At 40.0% G+C, this 19,722-nt stretch overlaps 1 protein-coding gene across 10 annotated transcripts in view; it reads left to right on the forward strand.

Annotated features, from left to right (window-relative positions):
* Positions 1-19,722, forward strand: part of PEAK1 (pseudopodium enriched atypical kinase 1) — a 306,121-nt gene that overhangs the window by 275,811 nt on the left and 10,588 nt on the right. For 9 of the 10 annotated variants that reach the window (XM_082617339.1, XM_082617336.1, XM_082617334.1 and 6 more), the window contains one exon: positions 7,110-7,855. In XM_082617339.1, the coding sequence (XP_082473465.1) occupies positions 7,110-7,855 (746 nt within the window). Of the gene's footprint in view, positions 1-7,109; positions 7,856-19,722 lie in introns of those variants that run through there. The other variant, XM_082617335.1, reaches the window with a different exon arrangement.

Below are 19,722 nucleotides of genomic sequence, written 5' to 3' on the forward strand. Positions count from 1 at the left end.
TCTACCTCCTCTGATAAGCGCTAAAGAGCTGCTGCTGATGATAGACCTTGTCTCACCTGTCAGTTCTGAGGTCATTTAAAAGAAAAGAAAAGCACTTTTGGAATCCTCCATTCCTTCTGTGTCCATGATTGTTTTCGTTTGTTCTGATTTAGAAAAATGGAAAGAAAATGACCATCCCATAAAGATTCTCCTAAGGTCCACATTGGAAGGAGTGAGAATAGGTTCCTTTTTCTAGTTTTTCTGTTAATTCCTTTCTTCCTTCCATTTCCCCCTCAGCCAGACTCTTTGCTTTGTCATGGGTGTACAAATGAGACAGGTCTCTGTCCTCAATGAACAAACCCATGGGGAATTCAGACAGGGACACAAGTCAAGTATTCTAAGTACTTAGAAATGTTCACAGAATGTATCTGTGGTCCCAAGGAAGGAGAGGTCAGTTTCGCGAAGTGGAGTAAGAAACATTCCTCAGAGGCAGAATGTTTAAAGATGAGAGGAGAGGGAAATCATTCCTGAAAGAGGGTCAACATGAACACAGACACAACATGAAGTAGCCAAGAGTGCTGGAGAAACCACAAGCAGTTTGGTAGCCCCAACTTATGACACACGGGGAAATGCTATGAGAGAAACAGAACAACCAGCGCAAGGTCATAAAAGCCTTGCTTTCTGTGCTGAAGCAAAGAAAACTCCATCCTCGGGATCAAGTCCAAATTCTCAAGGACGGAATTTTTGAAGTAGAGGAGTGCCATGATCAGCTTTGGTGTTTGAATAAAGTCTCTAATGGCTAGTGTGGTGAGGAAGGCAAAACTGGAGACAGTGGTAACAGGACACTGCCACAGTAGTCAGGACAGGAAGATAAGGTGCTGGTGCAGTTCACTACTTCTAACCTTTTCCACTGTCTGGGTCAGCAAATGGAAAATGAAGATTTGTTACAAAGCATATTTCTGTCATCTTGTAAATAAACTGTGCTTCTGACTTCTCACATTAGCTGAGGCAAAGTAGGGCTGGGGCAGCACTGGGAGGGAGGCCTCACCATCACAGGAAGAGTTCAGTAAATGCCAAGCCCCTACATCCTTCGTATTGTTAAGAGCACAGAAAAATGGGAAGATATGACTGAAAACTGAATTTATGGTGGTTTCTAAAAATGGATTGTTGATTTGCTTTATTTAGATATAATTTATGTACCATAAAATTCACCCTTTTTGAGTGTGCAATTCAATGAGTTTTAGTATACTAACAGAATTTTACAACCACTACCAGTATCTAATTCCAGAACATTTTCATCACCCGAAACAGAAACCCATTAACAATCACTCTCTGTTTCCATTCTCCCTTCCCCCGAGCCATGGCAACCACTAATCTACTGTCTGTCTCTATGAATTTGTGTATTTCTAGACATTTCATATAAGTGGATTCATACGATATGTGGTTTTTTTACTACTGGCTTCTCTCACTTAGCATAATGTTTCCAAGGTTCATACAGGTTGTAGCACATATCAGTACTTCATTTCTTTTTATGGCTGAATAATATTCTGTTGTGTGGCTGTGCTACCTTTTGTTTATCCATTCATCATCAGTTGATGGACGTTTGAGTTATTTCCACTTTTGGGCTTTTATCTTGTACTTCTACTCAAGTGTTGCTGTGAACATTTGAGTACAAGTTTTTGTGTGAACATATGTTTTCATTTCTCTCGGATATATCCCTAGGATTAGAAATGCTGGGTCATGTGGTAACTCTGTGTTTTATTTTTTGAGTAACTACCAAACTGTTTTCCAAGGTGGTGGCACCCTTTTAGATTCCCACTAGCAATATATGAGGGTTTGAATTTCTCCATATCTTTACTAATACTTGCTCATCTATTTAATTGAAGCCAGCTTTGTGGATGTGAAGTGATGTCTTGTGGTTTTAGTTTGCATTTACCTAGTGAGAAATGCTGAGCAGATATCTTTACATGTGCTTATTGGCCATTTGTATATCTTCTTTGGAGAAATGTCTATGCAAATCCTTTACCCACTTTTAATGGGTTATTTATATTTTCATTGTAAGAGTTATTTATAAATTCTAGATACAAATCTCCTATCAGATATATAACTTACACATATTCTCTCCCATTCTAAGGGCTATCTTTTCACTTTCTTGAAGTTAACCTTTGAAGCACAAAAGTTTTTCATTTTTATGAATTCCAATTTATTTTTTTCTCTTGTTGCTTTTCTTTTGTTGCTTTAGGTGTTATATTTAAGTAATCATTGCCTGACCCAAGGTCGAAAAAATTTATTCCTATGTTTTCTTCCAGGAGTTTTATAGATTTAGCTCTTAACATTTAGATCTTCCATACATTTTGAGTTAATTTTGGGGTATACTATGACGCAGGGGTTCAACTTCATTCTTTTGCATGTGGATACCAAGTTGTCCCAGCACCATTTGTTGAAAAGACTTCTCTTTCCCCATTGAATTATCTTGGCATCCTTGTTGAAAATCAGTTGACCATAAATATGAGTTTATTTCTGGACTCTCAATTCTATTCCATTCATCTGTATTTCTATTCTTATGCCAGTACCCGACAGTCTTGATTACTGTAGTTGTGAAGTAAGTTTTGAAGTCGGGAAATGTGGGTTCTTCTACTGTTCTCTTTTTCAAGATTTGGGCAGGGAGGCCTACTCTTGATCCTTTGTGTTTCCATATGAATTTTAGGATCATCCTGTCAATTTCTGCAAGAAGGCCAGCTGGGATTTTGATGGGGATTACATTAAATTTTTAGATCAATTTGGAGAATATTTCCATCTGAATCTATTAAGTCTAATCCATGAACATAAGATGTCTTTTCATTTATTTAGATTTTTAATGTCCTTCATCAGTGTTTGGTAGTTTTCCATGTACAAGTCTTACACTTAATTTCCTAATTTTTTTCCTAAATACTTTATTCTTTTTGATGATATTGTAAACGGAATTGTTTTCTTAATTTAACTTTTAAATTATTCATTGCCAGCGTGTAGAAATACAATTGATTTTTTTCACATCTTTATTGGAGTATAATTGCTTTACAATGTTGTGTTAGTTTACTGTACAACAAAGTGAATCCGCTATATGTATACATATCTCCCCATATCCCGTCCCTCTTGAGCCTCCTTCCCACCCTCCCTATTCCACCCCTCTAGGTCATCACAAAGCATTGAGTTGATCTCCCTGTGCTATGCAGAAGCTTCCCACTAGCCATCCATTTTACATTCGGTAGTGTATATATGTCAGTGTTACTCTCACTTTGTCCCAGCTTCCCCTTCCCCACCTGTGTCCTCAAGTCCGTTCTCTATGTCTCCATCTTTATTCCTGCCCTGCCACTAGGTTCATCAGTAGGGGGGGGGGGTTTGTATTCCATACATATGCGTTAGCATACAGTATTTGTCTTTCTCTTTCTGACTTACTTCACTCTGTATGACAGACTCTAGGTCCATCCACCTCATTACAAATAGCTCAATTTCATTTCTTTTTATGGCTGAGTAATACTCCATTGTATATATGTACCACATCTTCTTTATCCATTCGTCTGTCGATGGACACTTAGGTTGTTTCCATGTCCTGGCTATTGCAAATAGTGCTGCAATGAACATTGTGGTACATGTCTCTCTCTTTTTTTTTTTTTTCTATTTATTTTTGCTGTGCTGGGTCTTCGTTTCTGTGCGAGGGCTGTCTCTAGTTGTGGCAAGCGGGGGCCACTCTTCATCGCGGTGCGTGGGCCTCTCACTATCGCAGCCTATCTTGTTGTGGAGCACAGGCTCCAGAGACGCAGGCTCAGTAGTTGTGGCACACGGGCCTAGTTGCTCTGCGGCATGTGGGATCCTCCCAGACCAGGGCTCGAACCCGTGTCCCCTGCATTAGCAGGCAGACTCTCAACCACTGTGCCACCAGGGAAACCCCATGTCTCTTTTTGAATTATGGTTTTCTCAGGGTATATGCCCAATAGTGGGATTGCTGGGTCAATGGTAGTTCTGTTTTTAGTTTTTTAAGGAACCTCCATACTGTTCTCCATAGTAGCTGTATCAATTTACATTCCCACCAACAGTTCAGGAGGGTTCCCTTTTCTCCACACCCTCTCCATTTATTGTCTGTAGATTTTTTGATGATGGCCATTCTGACTGGTGTGAGGTGATACCTCATTGTGGTTTTGATTTGCATTTCTCTAATGATTAGTGATATTGAGCATCTTTTCATGTGTTTGCTGGCCATCTGTACATCTTCTTTGGAGAAATGTCTGTTTAGATTACAATTGATTTTTTATATTGATCTTATATCCTGCAATCTTGCTGAAATGGTATATTAGTTCTAATAGTTTTTTTGTGGATTCCTTAGCCTTTCCTATATACAAGATTATGTCACCTGTGAATAGAGATAATTTTATCTCTTTTCCAATCTGCACGTTTTTATTTCTTTTCCTTTCATGATTTCCCTGGCTAGGTCCTCCAGTACAATGTAGACTAGAAGTGACAAGAATGGAAATCATTGTCTTGTTCCTGATCTTTGTGGGGAAAAATCTAGTCTTTTGCCATTAAGTATGATTTAGCTCTTGGTTTTTCATAGGTGACCTTTATCAGGATGAGGATGATCCCTTCTTTTCCCAGTTTGTTCAGTGTTTTTATTATGAAAAGTATTGGATTTGCTGAAATGCTTTTTCCGCATCTGTTGAGCTGACCATGTGAGGTTTTTTCACTCTTTATTTTGTTTACATGGTGTATTACATTCATTGATTTTCAGATGTTAAACCAACCTTGCATTCCTGGGATAAATCCAAATTTGTTGTGATGTGTAATCCTTTTCATATGTTGCTGGATTCAGTTTGCTAGTACTTTGTGAGGATTTTTGTGCCTAGTAATAAGGGATATTAGTCTATAGTTTTCTTGTAAGGTCTTTCTCTTGTTTTGATATATAGGTAATATTGGCCTGTCATAGGTTTCAAGTTGGTAAGTGTTCCCTCCCTTTCTACTTTTTGGAAGAGTTGGTGAATGATTGGTTTTAATACTTCTTTAAATGTTTGGTAGAATTCATCAGTAAAGCCATATGGTCCTGGACTTTTCTTTGTGGGGATTTTGTAAATTATTAATTCAGTGTCTTTACTTGTTACAGGTACCTATACAGTTTTGCCTCTTTTAGCCCTAAATATTTATTCCTCTAGTCATTCAAGAAATATTTATTAAGCATCAGTTAAATACAGGCCCTGATTTTTGACATAGAGGATACAGCAATTAGTAAAACAAAAGTCCTGGCCCTCTTAGAGTTTAGCATTCTCATACTCTTTCTCTGTCTCATTCTCATGCTGTCTATATATTCGTATTTCTTATTTATATGTAATGTAGCTCTGTTCCTTGTAAAAGAATATTGCTACATGCCATTGATGGAGAAAGGGCATACTTAGGTTTGCTTATATATTGTCATAGTTTGTGTAAACTCTTGGGTGTCCCTGAAGAGAGTTGCATATGTGGGAAATGGAGTATATTGTTGTTACAATCACAGTTTGTATGGTGCTTCCCCTTGGCATTGCTACAAGGACATGATTTTTAATAAAACAAGCCACCATCTTTATTCATTATCATCCTCAAGACCATCTGATGCCTTCTGTTCTGTCTAATCATCAGTAGGAGCATAGTTTCCTAGGGCTGCTATAACAAAGTACCACAAAGTGGGTGGCTTAAAACAAGAGAAATTTATTCTCCTGTAGTTCTGGCAGCTTGGAGGTGAATTAAGGTGTTAGCAAGGTCATGTTCCCTCCGAGATTCTAGGTAGAATCCTTCCTTATTTCTTCCTAGCATCTGATGGTGGCCATCAATCCTTAGCATCCCTGGCTTGCAACTGCATTACTCCAGTCTCTGCCTCTGTCATCACATGGTGTTCTCCCTGTGTGTCTGTCTTTATATCACATTTTCCCCTTCTTATAAGGACACCAGCCATATTGGATTGAGGCCCACCCTAATGATCTCATCTTAACCTGATTACCTCTAAAAAGACTCTATTTCCGAATAAGGTCACATTCACAGGTACCAGAGGTTAGGACTTCAGTATATTTTGGGAGAGAGGACATAATTCCACCCATAACAGAGCATTATGCTCTAACTCTGAAATATTGAGTGGAGATTTCATTTTAATAACATTACTGATTTTAATAGCTTTTATTAAACTTTCATGGTATATTTCTCTGTCTTTAAAAAAATAATGCTCCTTCCCCATTATACAGTAAGACCTGAAGGTGTCATTGATCACATACTTATGCGTTTTATCTTCTTCTAAGCATAAATTCTAGAAAGGAAACAAAGATGACTGGTCCTGTAACTAGGGCTTGTTGTAGGAGAATTTCAAAAGTAACATCTCTCAAATCACAGTTTTTATATGCCCCCCAAAATAAAACAGAATCATGTAAGAGTTTGTGAATGATATTTGAAACAGCAGTTTACTGCTCATATACATGGTTCCCCTTACCACAGTCTCAGGGATCTTATACATAGACCAGTTTAAGTGGTGCTGGAATTCATCTCTGTAGTGAAGTGAAATAACATGGTTTATGAAATTGTATTCATATGTATTGGATGGAGAATGACAAGTGCTGTATACAATACAATGTAACTTTGGAACAAAGTTAAAAGAATAGAATAGTATCTTCTGAGCACCAGTCTAGCGGCCTCATTTGCTAATCCCAATTGTTTTTAATAATGCTCCCAAGTAATTTTTTTTAATGCACAAATACTATCATCTCTGTTCTGTCACAGTACAGTTATTTGAGTGTCTGTCACTTGTTAGTACTCTAGAGTGGTGAATACAGCACTCTTGGGGCCAGGAGTGGAGAATATGAATTCCTTCTTGAAAACAAAGCCCATTGCCCTGTTCCTATGGCAAAGAAATATGGAGACATTGTTCACATTTGTTGCTTCCATCAAGTCTTGAACTCTTACCTTTAAATTTAGCTATTTGTTCTTTGTTTTCTTTTACCATTTTTGGATTAAAGCATTGACTTTGTATATTCTTGTAGCCACCTCCCTTATTTCTGCTTAAGTTTCAATTATGTAACAAGAATGAAAACTTTACTTAATTATTCTTTTTTTTCCCTTTCTTTCTTTATTTTAAAACAATACAGGGCAATCTAGAGCAGCCATGATACCTCCCAAGCATCCACGGCAGCCTAAGGGAGCTTTAGATGATGCCATTGCCTTTGGTGGGAAAACAGACCAAGAAACACCTAATGCTTCTCAACCTACACCACCCCCACTGCCAAAGAAAATGATCATAAGAGCCAATACAGAGCCAATCTCCAAAGACCTCCAAAAATCCCTGGAAACTACTCTTTGTGTCATGGCTAATCCCACCTATGATATCGACCCGAACTGGGATGCCAGCAGTGCTGGCTCTTCAATCAGTTATGAACTCAAGGGACTGGACATTGAGTCTTATGACTCCTTGGAGAGACCTTTGCACAAGGAGAGACCTGTGCCCTCAGCAGCAAACAGCATCTCCAGCTTAACCACTCTCAGTATTAAGGATAGATTTTCCAATAGCACAGAGTCCCTGTCCAGCCGGCGTGGTCCCTCTTGTAGACAGGGCCGGAGTATCCAGAAGCCACAGAGACAAGCACTTTATCGAGGACTTGAGAATCGTGAAGAAGTGGTGGGTAAAATCCGAAGCCTTCATACAGATGCCTTGAAGAAACTGGCTATTAAATGTGAAGACCTCTTCATGGCTGGGCAGAAAGACCAGCTCCGTTTTGGGGTGGACAGCTGGTCAGACTTCAGGCTAACCAGTGACAAGCCATGTTGTGAGGCAGGCGATGCAGTTTACTACACAGCTTCATATGCAAAAGATCCACTTAATAACTATGCAGTCAAGGTAAGAAAATTTTATAAATCTGATTTTAATCTTCTCCGACACACTGTTATTGAGATGGGTCTGGTTTTATTTTTTTTTCTTCATTCCTCCATTCAGCAAAAACTTATTGAGCATCTACCTTACACCAGATATTGTGATAGAAGAGAGGTTAACTTATTATCTAGAGGAGAAAACAGATATGTAAAGAGACAGACATAACACAGTATACTGAATGCTAAGATAGAAGTAAACAGAATTCTGTGGGAGCTTAGAAGGACCTTAACCCAGACTCTCGATGCCAGAGAATTCTTCTTGAAGTAGGTAATACTTGAGCTGTGATTGTTTGCAAAGATTTCCTGTACAAATGAGGTCTGTTATGTGCCTTCCACTCTATACTTCTGTCTTTATCCTCTAGCAAATAAGAGACCCTTGTCTGTCCCTGCTTTCTAACTCCTCTGCTTCCTGGAGAAACTTTTTTTTTTTTTTTTTTTTGCGGTACGCGGGCCTCTCACTGTTGTGGCCTCTCCCGTTGCGGAGCACAGGCTCCGGACGCGCAGGCTCAGCGTCCATGGCTCACGGGCCCAGCCGCTCCGCGGCATGTGGGATCTTCCTGTACTGGGGCACGAACCTGTGTCCCCTGCATCGGCAGGCGGACTCTCAACCACTGCGCCACCAGGGAAGTCCTGAAGAAACATTTTTATAGAGGAAGGTAGCCAATATTTGTTGATGTACCAGGAACTTTTTAGTGTTATATAATTTAATCTTCACATCGACTTCATGGGGTTAAGATCTTTTTATCCATTTGACAGATGAGGAGAATAAAACTTAGGGTCACACAGCTAGCAATTAGTAGAGCTAGGATTTAAACACAGATCTCTCTGACTCCATAGCCTACACTTTGTCTGTTATGTCACATATTAACTTCTTAAATGTATATCACCCATACCAGACAACCCAGTTCTTTAAGAACGCTAAAACTCTTAAAATCAAGAATTCTTGAGCAATTACATTCACTGTAACAGTAAGCCATAGGCTTCATCAATGTAATAAATAAAGCATGGACTTTGAAGTCCAAAAGATCTGGGTTCAAATCCTGACTCTACCACTTAGTAGCCCTGTTACAAGTTGCTATTCTAAGTCTCAGTTTCCTCAGCTTTAGAAAGGAATAATAATGATACCCATCTTATGGGGCCGTTTGGCTAAAAGAGAACAAAATGCCCCTGATAGGTATTCACTTCTTTCACTATCCCTTAGCTTCTTCCCTAGATTATTTTAGGAGAACAACAATCTTTTGAGCCTCAGTTTCCTCCTCTTTCAGATGTTTACAACAATGATCCATCTACTTTGTGGGATTGAGGTTAGGATCAAGTAAGATAATGCATGTGAAAGAGTTTCTAAAAGCATAAAGCTCTGCGTAAACTTAAGGTAGTGTTCTCCCTTCCCATAGTCCCTTTTTACTGATTCTGTTCACTGGTTCAAAACTAATTAACATATCTAAAGGACTTGTATGTGTTAATTTGACTTAGAAAGACCAGATGGTGTCTTAGTAAATTAATAGATAAGGTAAATGATTGGTCTTGCCTGTCTATCAAGACAGAATATATTTTTGCACCAGGCCTTCAGCTGGCTGCTCCCTGCATTTGCAGCACCTAAGCCACTTCACTCTCTGGTGACAGTCGCAGAGTGACACTGTGCCCCAGCCCACACTTTTTAAATTAAACTGAGGGGTAAACTGCAGAGAGAGGATCTAGATTCGAGTTAATATGTTACTGTTGAGTCTAAAAAGGCATTTAGAGATTCTGTGTAGCATTCAAGAGCTGTTATACCGGTTGGAGTTACGGGGCCTCATCTATCTTGGGCCTGTATTGCTACAAGATCGCCAGTGCAAGCAAGATGAGTACCTATTTCAGAAAGGGGCATTGAACTATCTGTTGTTCAAAACAACTAAGAAGTAGGGCTTGACTAACTTTATGTATTATTGCTGTTCAATCTTGTCTCTTTCTCAAATCAATGGTTTGGTATTGATTTCTTTGCTTGTAATGATGCAAAAGCAATCTCCAAAGAACAGGTGGCAAGTGGTTGTATACTGAGAGTTGTTGGCAGGTTTGGGAAAGGATGTTTTGCACTAAATGGTGACTATAAATGTCTCTTTGAAGACCCTCTAGGCATTGTAGAAGGATCCAGTTGATAGTACAACCTTAAAGGAATAAACTACTAGCATACTGTGAACCCTACCTTTGCAGAGATAAGCAAAAAAGACCAGCAGTTGGCTCACACAAACAACTTTTTACTGTTTGTCTTCTTAAAATATCCCTTTCCGTACTAATGGAATTTAGAGTAGCTTAACAGGTATGACTGTCTTTCTCTCTCTCTTTTTTTTTAAATTGAAGTATAGTTGATTTACAATGTTGTGATAATTTCTGCTGTACAACAAGGTGACTCAGTTATACATATATATACATTCTTTTTTTATATTCTTTTCCATTATGATTTATCCCAGGACATTGAATATAGTTCCCTGTGCTATACAGTAGGACCTTTTTGTCCATCCATTCTATATGTAATAGTTTGCATCTACTAACCCCAAACTCCCAGTCCATCCCTCCCTCCCCCCACCCACATCCCACACCCCACACCCCCTGCCAACTCCACAACCACAAGTCTGTTCTCTATGTCCGTTGAAGAGACTGAAAGGCCTTTTAAAATGTTACAAAAGGAAGTTGGTGCTAGAATTTAACAATTTGTAAACCAAAGGATACTACCCCTTAAATAACAAGTCCACTGCAGTGATAGAGTACTAAGATCTTAACGTTGGGTGTTGTCTTAGCCGTAACAAAATACTAAGACTGGATGGCTTAAACAACATAAATTTATTTTCTCACAGTTCCGAATGCTGGAAAGTCCAAGATCAAGGTTCCGGCTGATTTAGTTTCTAGTCAGGGCTCTCTTTCTGCCTTGCAGGTGGCTGCCTTCTTCCTAAGTCCCCACATGGCTGAAGGGGTGGGGGCTGTCTAGTGTCTCTTCTTATAAGGACACTAATCCATATCAAGGCCCCACCCTTGTGATCTCATTTAACCCTAATTACCTCTTTGTAGGCCCTATCTCTAAATATAGTAACATTGGGGGTTAACACGTCAACATATGAATTGGGGGGGTTCACAGTTCAGTCCATAGCATTCTACTCCTGGTCCCCCAAAATTCATGTTCTTAACACATGCAAAATATGTTCAGTCCATCCCAACAGCCCCAAAGGTCTTAACTCATTCTAGCATCAACTCTGAAGTCTAAAGTCCAAAGTCTCAATAGATGACATAAATATTATCTAAATGAGATATGTGTGAAACTCAAGGTCTGTTCAATCCTGAGACAAATTTCCTTTCCAACTGTAAGCCTATGAAACGAGTCAAGTTATGTGCTTCCAAAATACAGTGGTGGACAAGCATAGGATACACAATCCCATTCTAAAAGGGAGAAATCAGAAGGAAGGAAAGGATGATGGGTCCCAAGCAAGTCCAAAACCTTGCAAGGCAAATTCCGTTAGATATTGAGGCTCAAGGATAATCCTCTTTGACTCAGTACTCTGCCCTCCAGGCCCACTGAGATAATAGCATCACCGCCACGGCTCTGCTGGGCACCCTGATCCTTTGGCTCTTTTTTTTTTTTTTTTTTTTTTTTTTGCGGTACGCGGGCCTCTCACTGTTGTGGCCTCTCCCGTTGCGGGGCACAGGCTCCGGACGCGCAGGCTCAGCGGCCATGGCTCACGGGCCCAGCCGCTCCTCAGCATGTGGGATCTTCCCAGACCAGGGCACGAACCCACGTCCCCTGCATCGGCAGGCGGACTCTCAACCACTGCGCCACCAGGGAAGCCCCCTTTGGCTCTTTGTAGGGGCCCTGCTCACATGACTCTCTGCCAGGGCAGCCTACCTCTGAGGCACTGAGCAGGTTCCTCGCGGCCTTCCCAATCTGTGAGTAGGTTGAGAGTTTTCTAAATCTTCAAGCCCTGGTTCCTTTTTGCTTAACAATTCCTTCTTCAGTTCTTTCTCCCTTTGCACTTCACTATAAGCAGTCAAGAGGAAACAAGTCGTTCCTTTAACCCTTTATTTAGAAGTCTCTCAGCTAAATATCCAATTTCATTGCTCACTAGTTCTACCTTCCGCAAAATACTGGAACACAGTTTAGCCAGGTTCTTTGCCATTTTATTAGAAATCTCACCTTTTTTTCTATTTTCTAATAATATGTTCCTCGTTTCCGAGACCTCACCAGAATCACCCTTAATGTCCATATTTCTAGCAACAGTCTGTTCATAAGTATCTAGGCTTTTTCTATTATGAATCTTAAAACTCTTCCAGCTTCTACCCAATTCCAAACCCACTTCTACCTTTTTGGGTATTGGTTACAGCAGTGCCCCACTTCTCAGTAACAAGGTCTTAGTCTGCTTGGGCTGCCATAACAAAATACCATAGACTGGATGGCTTTAGGAACAACAGAAATTTATTTTCTCCCAGTTCTGGAGACTGGAAAGGAGGATTCTATTCCTGGCTTATAGACAGCCACCTTCTTGCTGTGTCCTTATGTCAGGCTTGGGAGGGTGGGGGAGAGAATATGTCACACTGGGGGTTGGGGCTTTGACATATGAATCTTGGGAAGACACAGTTCGGTTCATAGCTTTATTCTGTTTTTCATTCAGTGTGATATCTGAATTGTATCGGTCTTCAACTAAAAGTAGTCAGCTGACATGAGTCCAAATTCTGAATCTATCATTGTGTGTTCCCAAACAAGTCATGTAATCTCCCTTGATTTTCACTGCCCTTCCTACCTTGTAAGATTGTTATATGTGTATGTGTTTATGTAGTGAAACTGCTTTTGTAAACTATGAAGTATATATAAAATATAATAAAACTGCATTATTGTTGTTAACAATAATGGAAAATTACTTCTCAACATTCTTTTGTCACTCACTATTATTCTTCATTAATATTAGGCACTAGCCTGAGCATATTTTTAATATGCTCTGCACTTAGATATTTTCTTTCTCATTCCTTCAAAATCATAAACATATTTCCTTAAAATTATGAGAGAAAGCTACTAATGTTACAATCCCTCAGAATTTCAGCACTGCCCAAAATTAGAAACAGAATGCCTGATATTAAGGAAACAATGTAATAAATTATGGTATATCAGCCCAATGGAATGTTTGCAGCCATTAAAAATGGTCATCATGAAGACTGTATAAAATCATGGAAAACATTTTTTGTAAAATGTCACATTAAAATAGCAGAATAGCAAATACTAGGACCATAACTTTTAAAAAAATTGACCTACAAAATGGTAATATGCAAATAATTTCTAAATTTAGAGTGGTGAGGATTATAGGCAGTTTTTATTTTATTTAAAAATGATGTCATAATGTCTTTTCATTGAAAAAGCTAAGGAATTGGAGATTTTGGATCATTTGATACTGAGCTTTAAATTTGTGCTTTAGCAGCTTATTGGCTGTGTTACCTTGGCCCAGTTACTTGTCTTTTCTAAGCCTTGTGTCTTTACCTGTAAAATGGAGAAAAACTTCATTCTTCTTAAAGCCATTGTGAAAAATCACAAGAGTCAATATGTACATAGAGATGTATATAGTGCTCAGAGCATCATTTGACACAAAGTAAGCATTCAGTAAATGGTAGCTATTGACTTCACCACTCTTCTTCTCATGTACCTAGAAAACACCTCTATTTTCTTAAAGAATCCAGCTCTGTGAATTTTCTTCTCTGATCTTCTTATTTGTTTATTTATTTATTTATTTACATCAGGTCTTAGTTGTGGCAGGCGGGCTCCTTAGTTGTGGCTAACAGGCTCCTTAGTTGTGGCATGCAAACTCTTAGATGTGGCATGCATGTGGGATCTAGCTCCCTGACCAGGGTTAGAACCCAGGCCCCCTGCATTGGGAGTGCAGCATCTTATCCACCGCACCACGTGTACATAATGGGCATTCAATAAATATTTCTAACCTTTCAGCAAACATTTACTGTATAAAACATTGTGATATCTCTGTTATATCACATTTAACAGAATACAGAAATACATATGAATAAGACAAAAGCCTTGCCCTCAAAGAGCATATATTCCAGTGGGAAAGACAAAGACATAAATAACTTTTAAACAAGACGTTATAATAAAGGTTCACAGTGGTGTGGAGGTGTAAAGATAAATAAAGATCAATGAATGAAAGAAGTCATTGTTAACACTTACCTCAGGGCCAATACAAAAGGGCCTCTAGTGTCCCTTTCACACTAGTCTTAGGGGTGAATACAGTGCATGGAGAGAATAGTGGAAAATTGAATAGTGGAAAGATTTGGGACCAAATTTAGAGGCTTTGATTGATGAGCTTAAGAGGATGGGCTGTATTTTGTGTTTTGTGGGAAAACATTAAGGATTTTTAAACAGAAAGATGACATAAGGTTAATGATTTTGGAAGTAAACTGCAATGGAAGAGTCCAGAAGAATCGGAAGCAGGGAAGCCAGTCATTATACTATTGCAATTGTCCAGGTAAATAATAAAGAGATCCTGAAATAGGACCATGGAAAAGAAGGGACAGGCAGTGAAAGAGCTGAGGCAGGCTGTCGACCATGTCTGGTGCGCGGCTGGATGTAAGATGAGGGCACTGTGCTAAGATTTCACGGAGGAGCAACCCCAGGAGGATGGTGATGCCATTAACTGAAATATGAATCAGAAAAGCCAGAAAGATGAGCTCTCTGTGGAGCATGCCCATGAGATAGCCAAGTCAAGAGAAAGCCTGTAACCAGACAAAAATGTGAGTTCGGTACTCAGAAGGGAGGTCAAGTTTACCTAGTCCTCTCATAAACTTGATTTAGTTCAAACTGTGGGAATGTATGAGACTGTAGTGGTAAAGTCTGCAAATTGGGAAAAGGCCCACACAGCTAAGTGACATAAAGCAGGAAAATTCGGAGAGGATGTAGCAAAGAACAAGGGCCCACAGATCAGAGTCCAAGATTGCAGAAGGCTTGAGCAGAATGAGAAGGCAGGAGTTGAATCTCTGGTAAACCTCAAAAAAATACAGTCTTGGTACTAGTGGAAGTGGATATCCAATGCAGTGAGTTAGTGGAAATATGGAACGGGGAGGCTGAGGAGGCAGTGAGCACAACGTATTTTTAAGTGTTTTGGTGAAGGAAAGGCCAAATTGATTCCCAGACAATATTTAATGTTCAACTCCTGTTTCTGTGTTATTCATGTCTCCTTTTATCCCCTCGTCACCATTTGGTGAGCCACCACGCGGTAGATTGGACCGTCTGTCTCTGTGGCTACACGCTGGCTGGCCTCCAGCCCTTAACTTCCCTGCTCTAAATAAAATCCACCTTGCTTTTGCCACCTTTCAAAGAATCTGGGTAGCCACTGACCAAACATGTAGTCTTCAAAGTACACTCATCAACTTTAGAAGGGCAGGCCTTCGTCATTCTACACAGGAAGAAACTGAGAACAGAGAGGAACAATTATTTCTGCATATCGTCATTAGCTTTATGGCAGGCTGCCTCCTTATTCCTATGTGGAACTTGTCCTGTTATATCATACCTGAGTCAATAGATTGACCCTGCTGTGTCTCAGTGTTATCCCTGAATGGACAAATGACAGCCTTTTGCCTAGAAGCAGGGTGGACAGTTGGTAAAATTATGGCTCAGTGTCAGTGGGACATTCTTTTTTCACCGTTGTCATGAGATCATTTTATAACAAATGCTGCTATGTGAGACCACATGAGAAATTGATGAAATTACCTCGAGGAAGGTGATGAAAATCTTTTATAAGCAAAAAGTATAAATTTCTGACTTATTTTTCTAGTAGTTCCAACTCTGTGGTACTAAGTATCTTCTCTTTTTAAAGTAGTCCTGGTCTTTGTTCTCAGGGATAGAGCACACAAAGCTTAGTGAAGATGTACACTTTCCTATTACAGCACTGGAGCAGCTTCTTTTCTTCCAGCTATGCCAAGAATCTTGTTAAAAGCTTGTAATAAAATAGAGGTGAACTGTGGAGGCCAGCATCTTTTATTGCATTTTGACTCTGGAGTCTCCATTGATCTCATTTGGGTGGATGCTGAGAAAGCAAGACACTAAATGAAAAAGCATTAATAGGAATAACTATGATTGGTAGGAATTTACAACTAGTTCAGACTATAGGATCAGGCAATTAATTACTGGCTTAGTTACAAGGAAAAAGCTTTAGAGGAAACCACTTTCATTATCATAATTCAACACAAATATGCCCAGCATTAGAACTTCACAGAAAGTGATTAATCAGCAGCCAGCTCTACAGACTCATAGCCATCCTAGGTCAGTGTCCACTTTATTTCAGAGCTGAATGCATACAGAAGTGCCTTAAAGTCTCAGCTGGAAATTGATTTAGAAAGAAGAAGTTTGGAGTGCTCATGTAAACCTAGAATCAAAATGAATTGTCTAGTAGGAAAAGAGAGCCATAGCTTTAATTAATGAGGTGAGAGGACATAGATGGGAATTATAAATTGGGATTCAAATTAAGTGAATTCCTAATCTGGGCCCTCAGCAGGTTATTGAACTGTGCTGTGCCTCAGTTTCTCTAGTGTGATCATCCTGGGTGTCATTCTGTCAGCCTAAATTACTGGCTCAGGAACAGGTGATTTTCTTTTGATCCATATGCTGAGTGGGAGCATAAAAAGATTTTATGAGTACAAATCACAAATAAAATAGAAAAATCTTATACAGTTGCCTTCTTGAATTTCTCTTCTAGACTCCAAAATGTTTTTTGGGCATGTGAATATTTTTGCAGCAATTCAATCTGTAAAATACCTGGCCTACCTGACAGGTCTCATAGCAGATTCCTAAAGCATGGAGTTCTGAGTACTTGGGGCCCAGAGAGCATTTATATATTAAACACTTAATCCATTTTGAATATATTTGTAACAGCATTGAGTGTGTATAGGTCTTAGCTGTGTAGCAGCAAGTAAAGCAGTACTCCTCCTGGGCAGATCAAGGAATTGAGGTCAATTGATGATCAGCCTGTATTCTTAGAGTGAGGTTGTACCAAATAATGGATATCAATTTAGAATTTGCCAGTTTTCATTCTATACTCTTTCCCGTATGGAGTTGTGCTTTTGGGTAATGTGACAAAATACCACAGATGGTGTAGTGTGTGTGTGATATTCAGTGTTTCTCATTTTTGTCCCTCTACCATTCATTCCCTACAATATCCATCTCACTTAAAGTTCACTGAGGAACTGTAAAGTGCTTAGTGCGAGCTGGAAATGAGAATCCCTGCTGATAAAGTGGAAGTCAGCTGAAGTCATACTAGGCCGACTGGGCCCATAATAGAAAAATAAAAGCTAATGTAGAATATTTTTGAAGAGTCCTGTATTTTGTAATTATTTCTTTCTTTGGGGAAAAGAGAAAATTGAATGGAATGATGAAGAACAGTGTCGTTTTGTGTGGTTTTTGTGCAATACAAAACCCCTGAGCCTCCAAGGCAGCCTGGACTCAGCAGACAGCCCTCATTGTTCAGATTTTACTCATTTGTGTAGTCAGGTCATGAGTGTATATTACCCAGATTTGTCAGCCATTGCCCCCTCCCCATCACCTTGCCAACTTCCATGTGTTTAGTAAAAGCTATGCATATATTCTAGCTGTTCTGAGTAAATAAGCCTTATGGCTATACCAGGTCAGATGTCACCTCTCTTAGTATTTGTGCAGACATACTGAGCATGCACTAGGTGTCTTGCTCTGTGCTGGAACCCAAAGATACAAATATCTGCTCTTAAGACAGACAAAAGAAAAATGTGATAGCTGCAATAATAGAGACCTGTACATGAGATGCAGGTGAAACAGAAAGGAGGTTTAGGGTATATAGCACTTTCTCTCCTTGACACGCATGATGCATGTGATGACTTTGAAAAAAGTAAGGGGAATCCCTCAGGCATATGAGGGGAGAAGAGGAGCCTAAATCAGAGAGAATACCTGGAGGGTAGGAGTAGGGCTCTGGCTGCATGGAGCTCAGTGTGGCAAACGGAGAAGAGGGGTGAGAACTAAGACTAGAAAGAGAGGCCAAGCCAGGACTTTATCCTGTGAAGATAATGAGGAACCACGAGGAAGTTTATCCAATTTTTTTTTTTTGAAAGGTAGCTCTGGTGACCACGTAGAAGGTGTGTTTGAGGGGAATCACATGAGAGGCAGGGAGACCAGTTGGAAATCTTTTGTAGTAGACCAGCAAATGATAATGGTAGCCATAGAGATGGAGAAAAGAGGATAATTTGAAAGTTACATGGGAACAAAATCAGTAGAAGTTGGTAATTGACTAGATGCAGGGAATGAAGATGGAGGAGAAATCCAGAGTGAACTTCATATCTCATCTAGATGTCGGGACAGATAACAGAGCCATTCACCAATCGAGGGCGTACTGGAAGAACAAGGAATTTGGTGGGGAAAAGTTCAGGTTTGGTTATGTTGAGTTTAAGGCATCCATCTATAGGATGGAACATACATGGAGAGAAATCAAGTAGGCTGTTGTATAGATAAGTCTGAAGCTCAGAGACAAGTTTGGATTGCAAATGTAGACATGGAAGCCAGCAGTATATCAAGAGGGCTGAAGCCATGAGCTTACTGAAGGGAGTACGTCAATGAGAAAAGAGGATAGAGAGCAGACCCCTCAAACACCAGCATTTCAGGAAGCCTTTGGGAGGAAGGTAGAGTAAGTAAGAACAGATAATACCACTCCCCATTCAACAACTGATTTATTCCATAGCCATCCTGTTTTGCCAAATGTCCACCTTTCCCCCCCACCTCCCTACTTTGTTGCCTTAAACTGAATATCTATTCCACTCCCCAATACTGAAAGGGCAGCAAGATGTACACCCTCTTTACAGGTCCCAGGCATCGTGGGCATTCTGAAAGTGTCAGTAGCATTAGACACATAACGCTGTCTTCTCCTTCCCAGCTGCTTTTAATGAGGCTTTACCGTCAAAGCCCCCCACAGTCTACTTTTTTAAAGTTAGCTATCTAGGTTGAGATTATTATAATAAACATAAATGCTTTATAATGGCAAATTTGCCTCAAAGATATGCAGAGTAGTTGCCCTGAGCAACACAGAAAATGAGCTCCTGCACTGAAATGAATGTTTGGAATTAAACTTCTCAGGTTGTGTGTGAGGATCCATTGTCAGCTCTGTTTCCCCACTAAGATCAGGCTTGTGTTAAGTGTTGTATATTTTGCCCTGGGTCTAAGAAGTTCTCAGGAGAGATTAATTTGGCTCTGATTCTGGAAGCATTTTTTTCCCCATTTTCCAACAGATGATTTAACAGTGGTTAAGGAGTCCCCCACCCCACTGTATTTAGGGGCTCTGGCCAGATTGCTTCAGGATGCTGTGTTCCACAGATAGGAAGCTTAAGGAGCTGTCGGATACTTGTTTGAATGCACAATTGATAGGAATCAATATTTCTCCTTCCCCTTCTCCGTTCTCACTCATCTTTATTAACTGAGACAAGCACTCAGTTTCCCTCAAACCTCTGTTTTTGGGACAATGTATTGTCCACATTGGTGGGCGTGGAACTACCAGCTGGCTGACTGTCCCTTTTGATGTTCTTCTGGCTTCCTCTGGAGAAGTAGCTCCAGAAGGTGTGCCTTGTGAGTGGGCAGAGAGACAAGAGTCACTGTGCCCAGGATGGGCATCCCTTCCTGCTTGTGCTCCTCACACGAAGTGTTCCCTTTTCATGAATTAGGCATTGCCACCTTCATAGAACCAAGAACTTGTCCACAAAGAGGACCTATGGCATATTTTACAAGATGCAACCTTCACCAGCCTGGTTTTGCTCTCTTGCTGCAGTCTCCATGCAAACGACTCCAGGATCTTGATGTTGCAGCTCCCT

The sequence above is a fragment of the Mesoplodon mirus genome (assembly GCF_964341445.2).
Source record: "Mesoplodon mirus genome assembly, chromosome: 4".
Classification (NCBI taxonomy): domain Eukaryota; kingdom Metazoa; phylum Chordata; class Mammalia; order Artiodactyla; family Ziphiidae; genus Mesoplodon; species Mesoplodon mirus.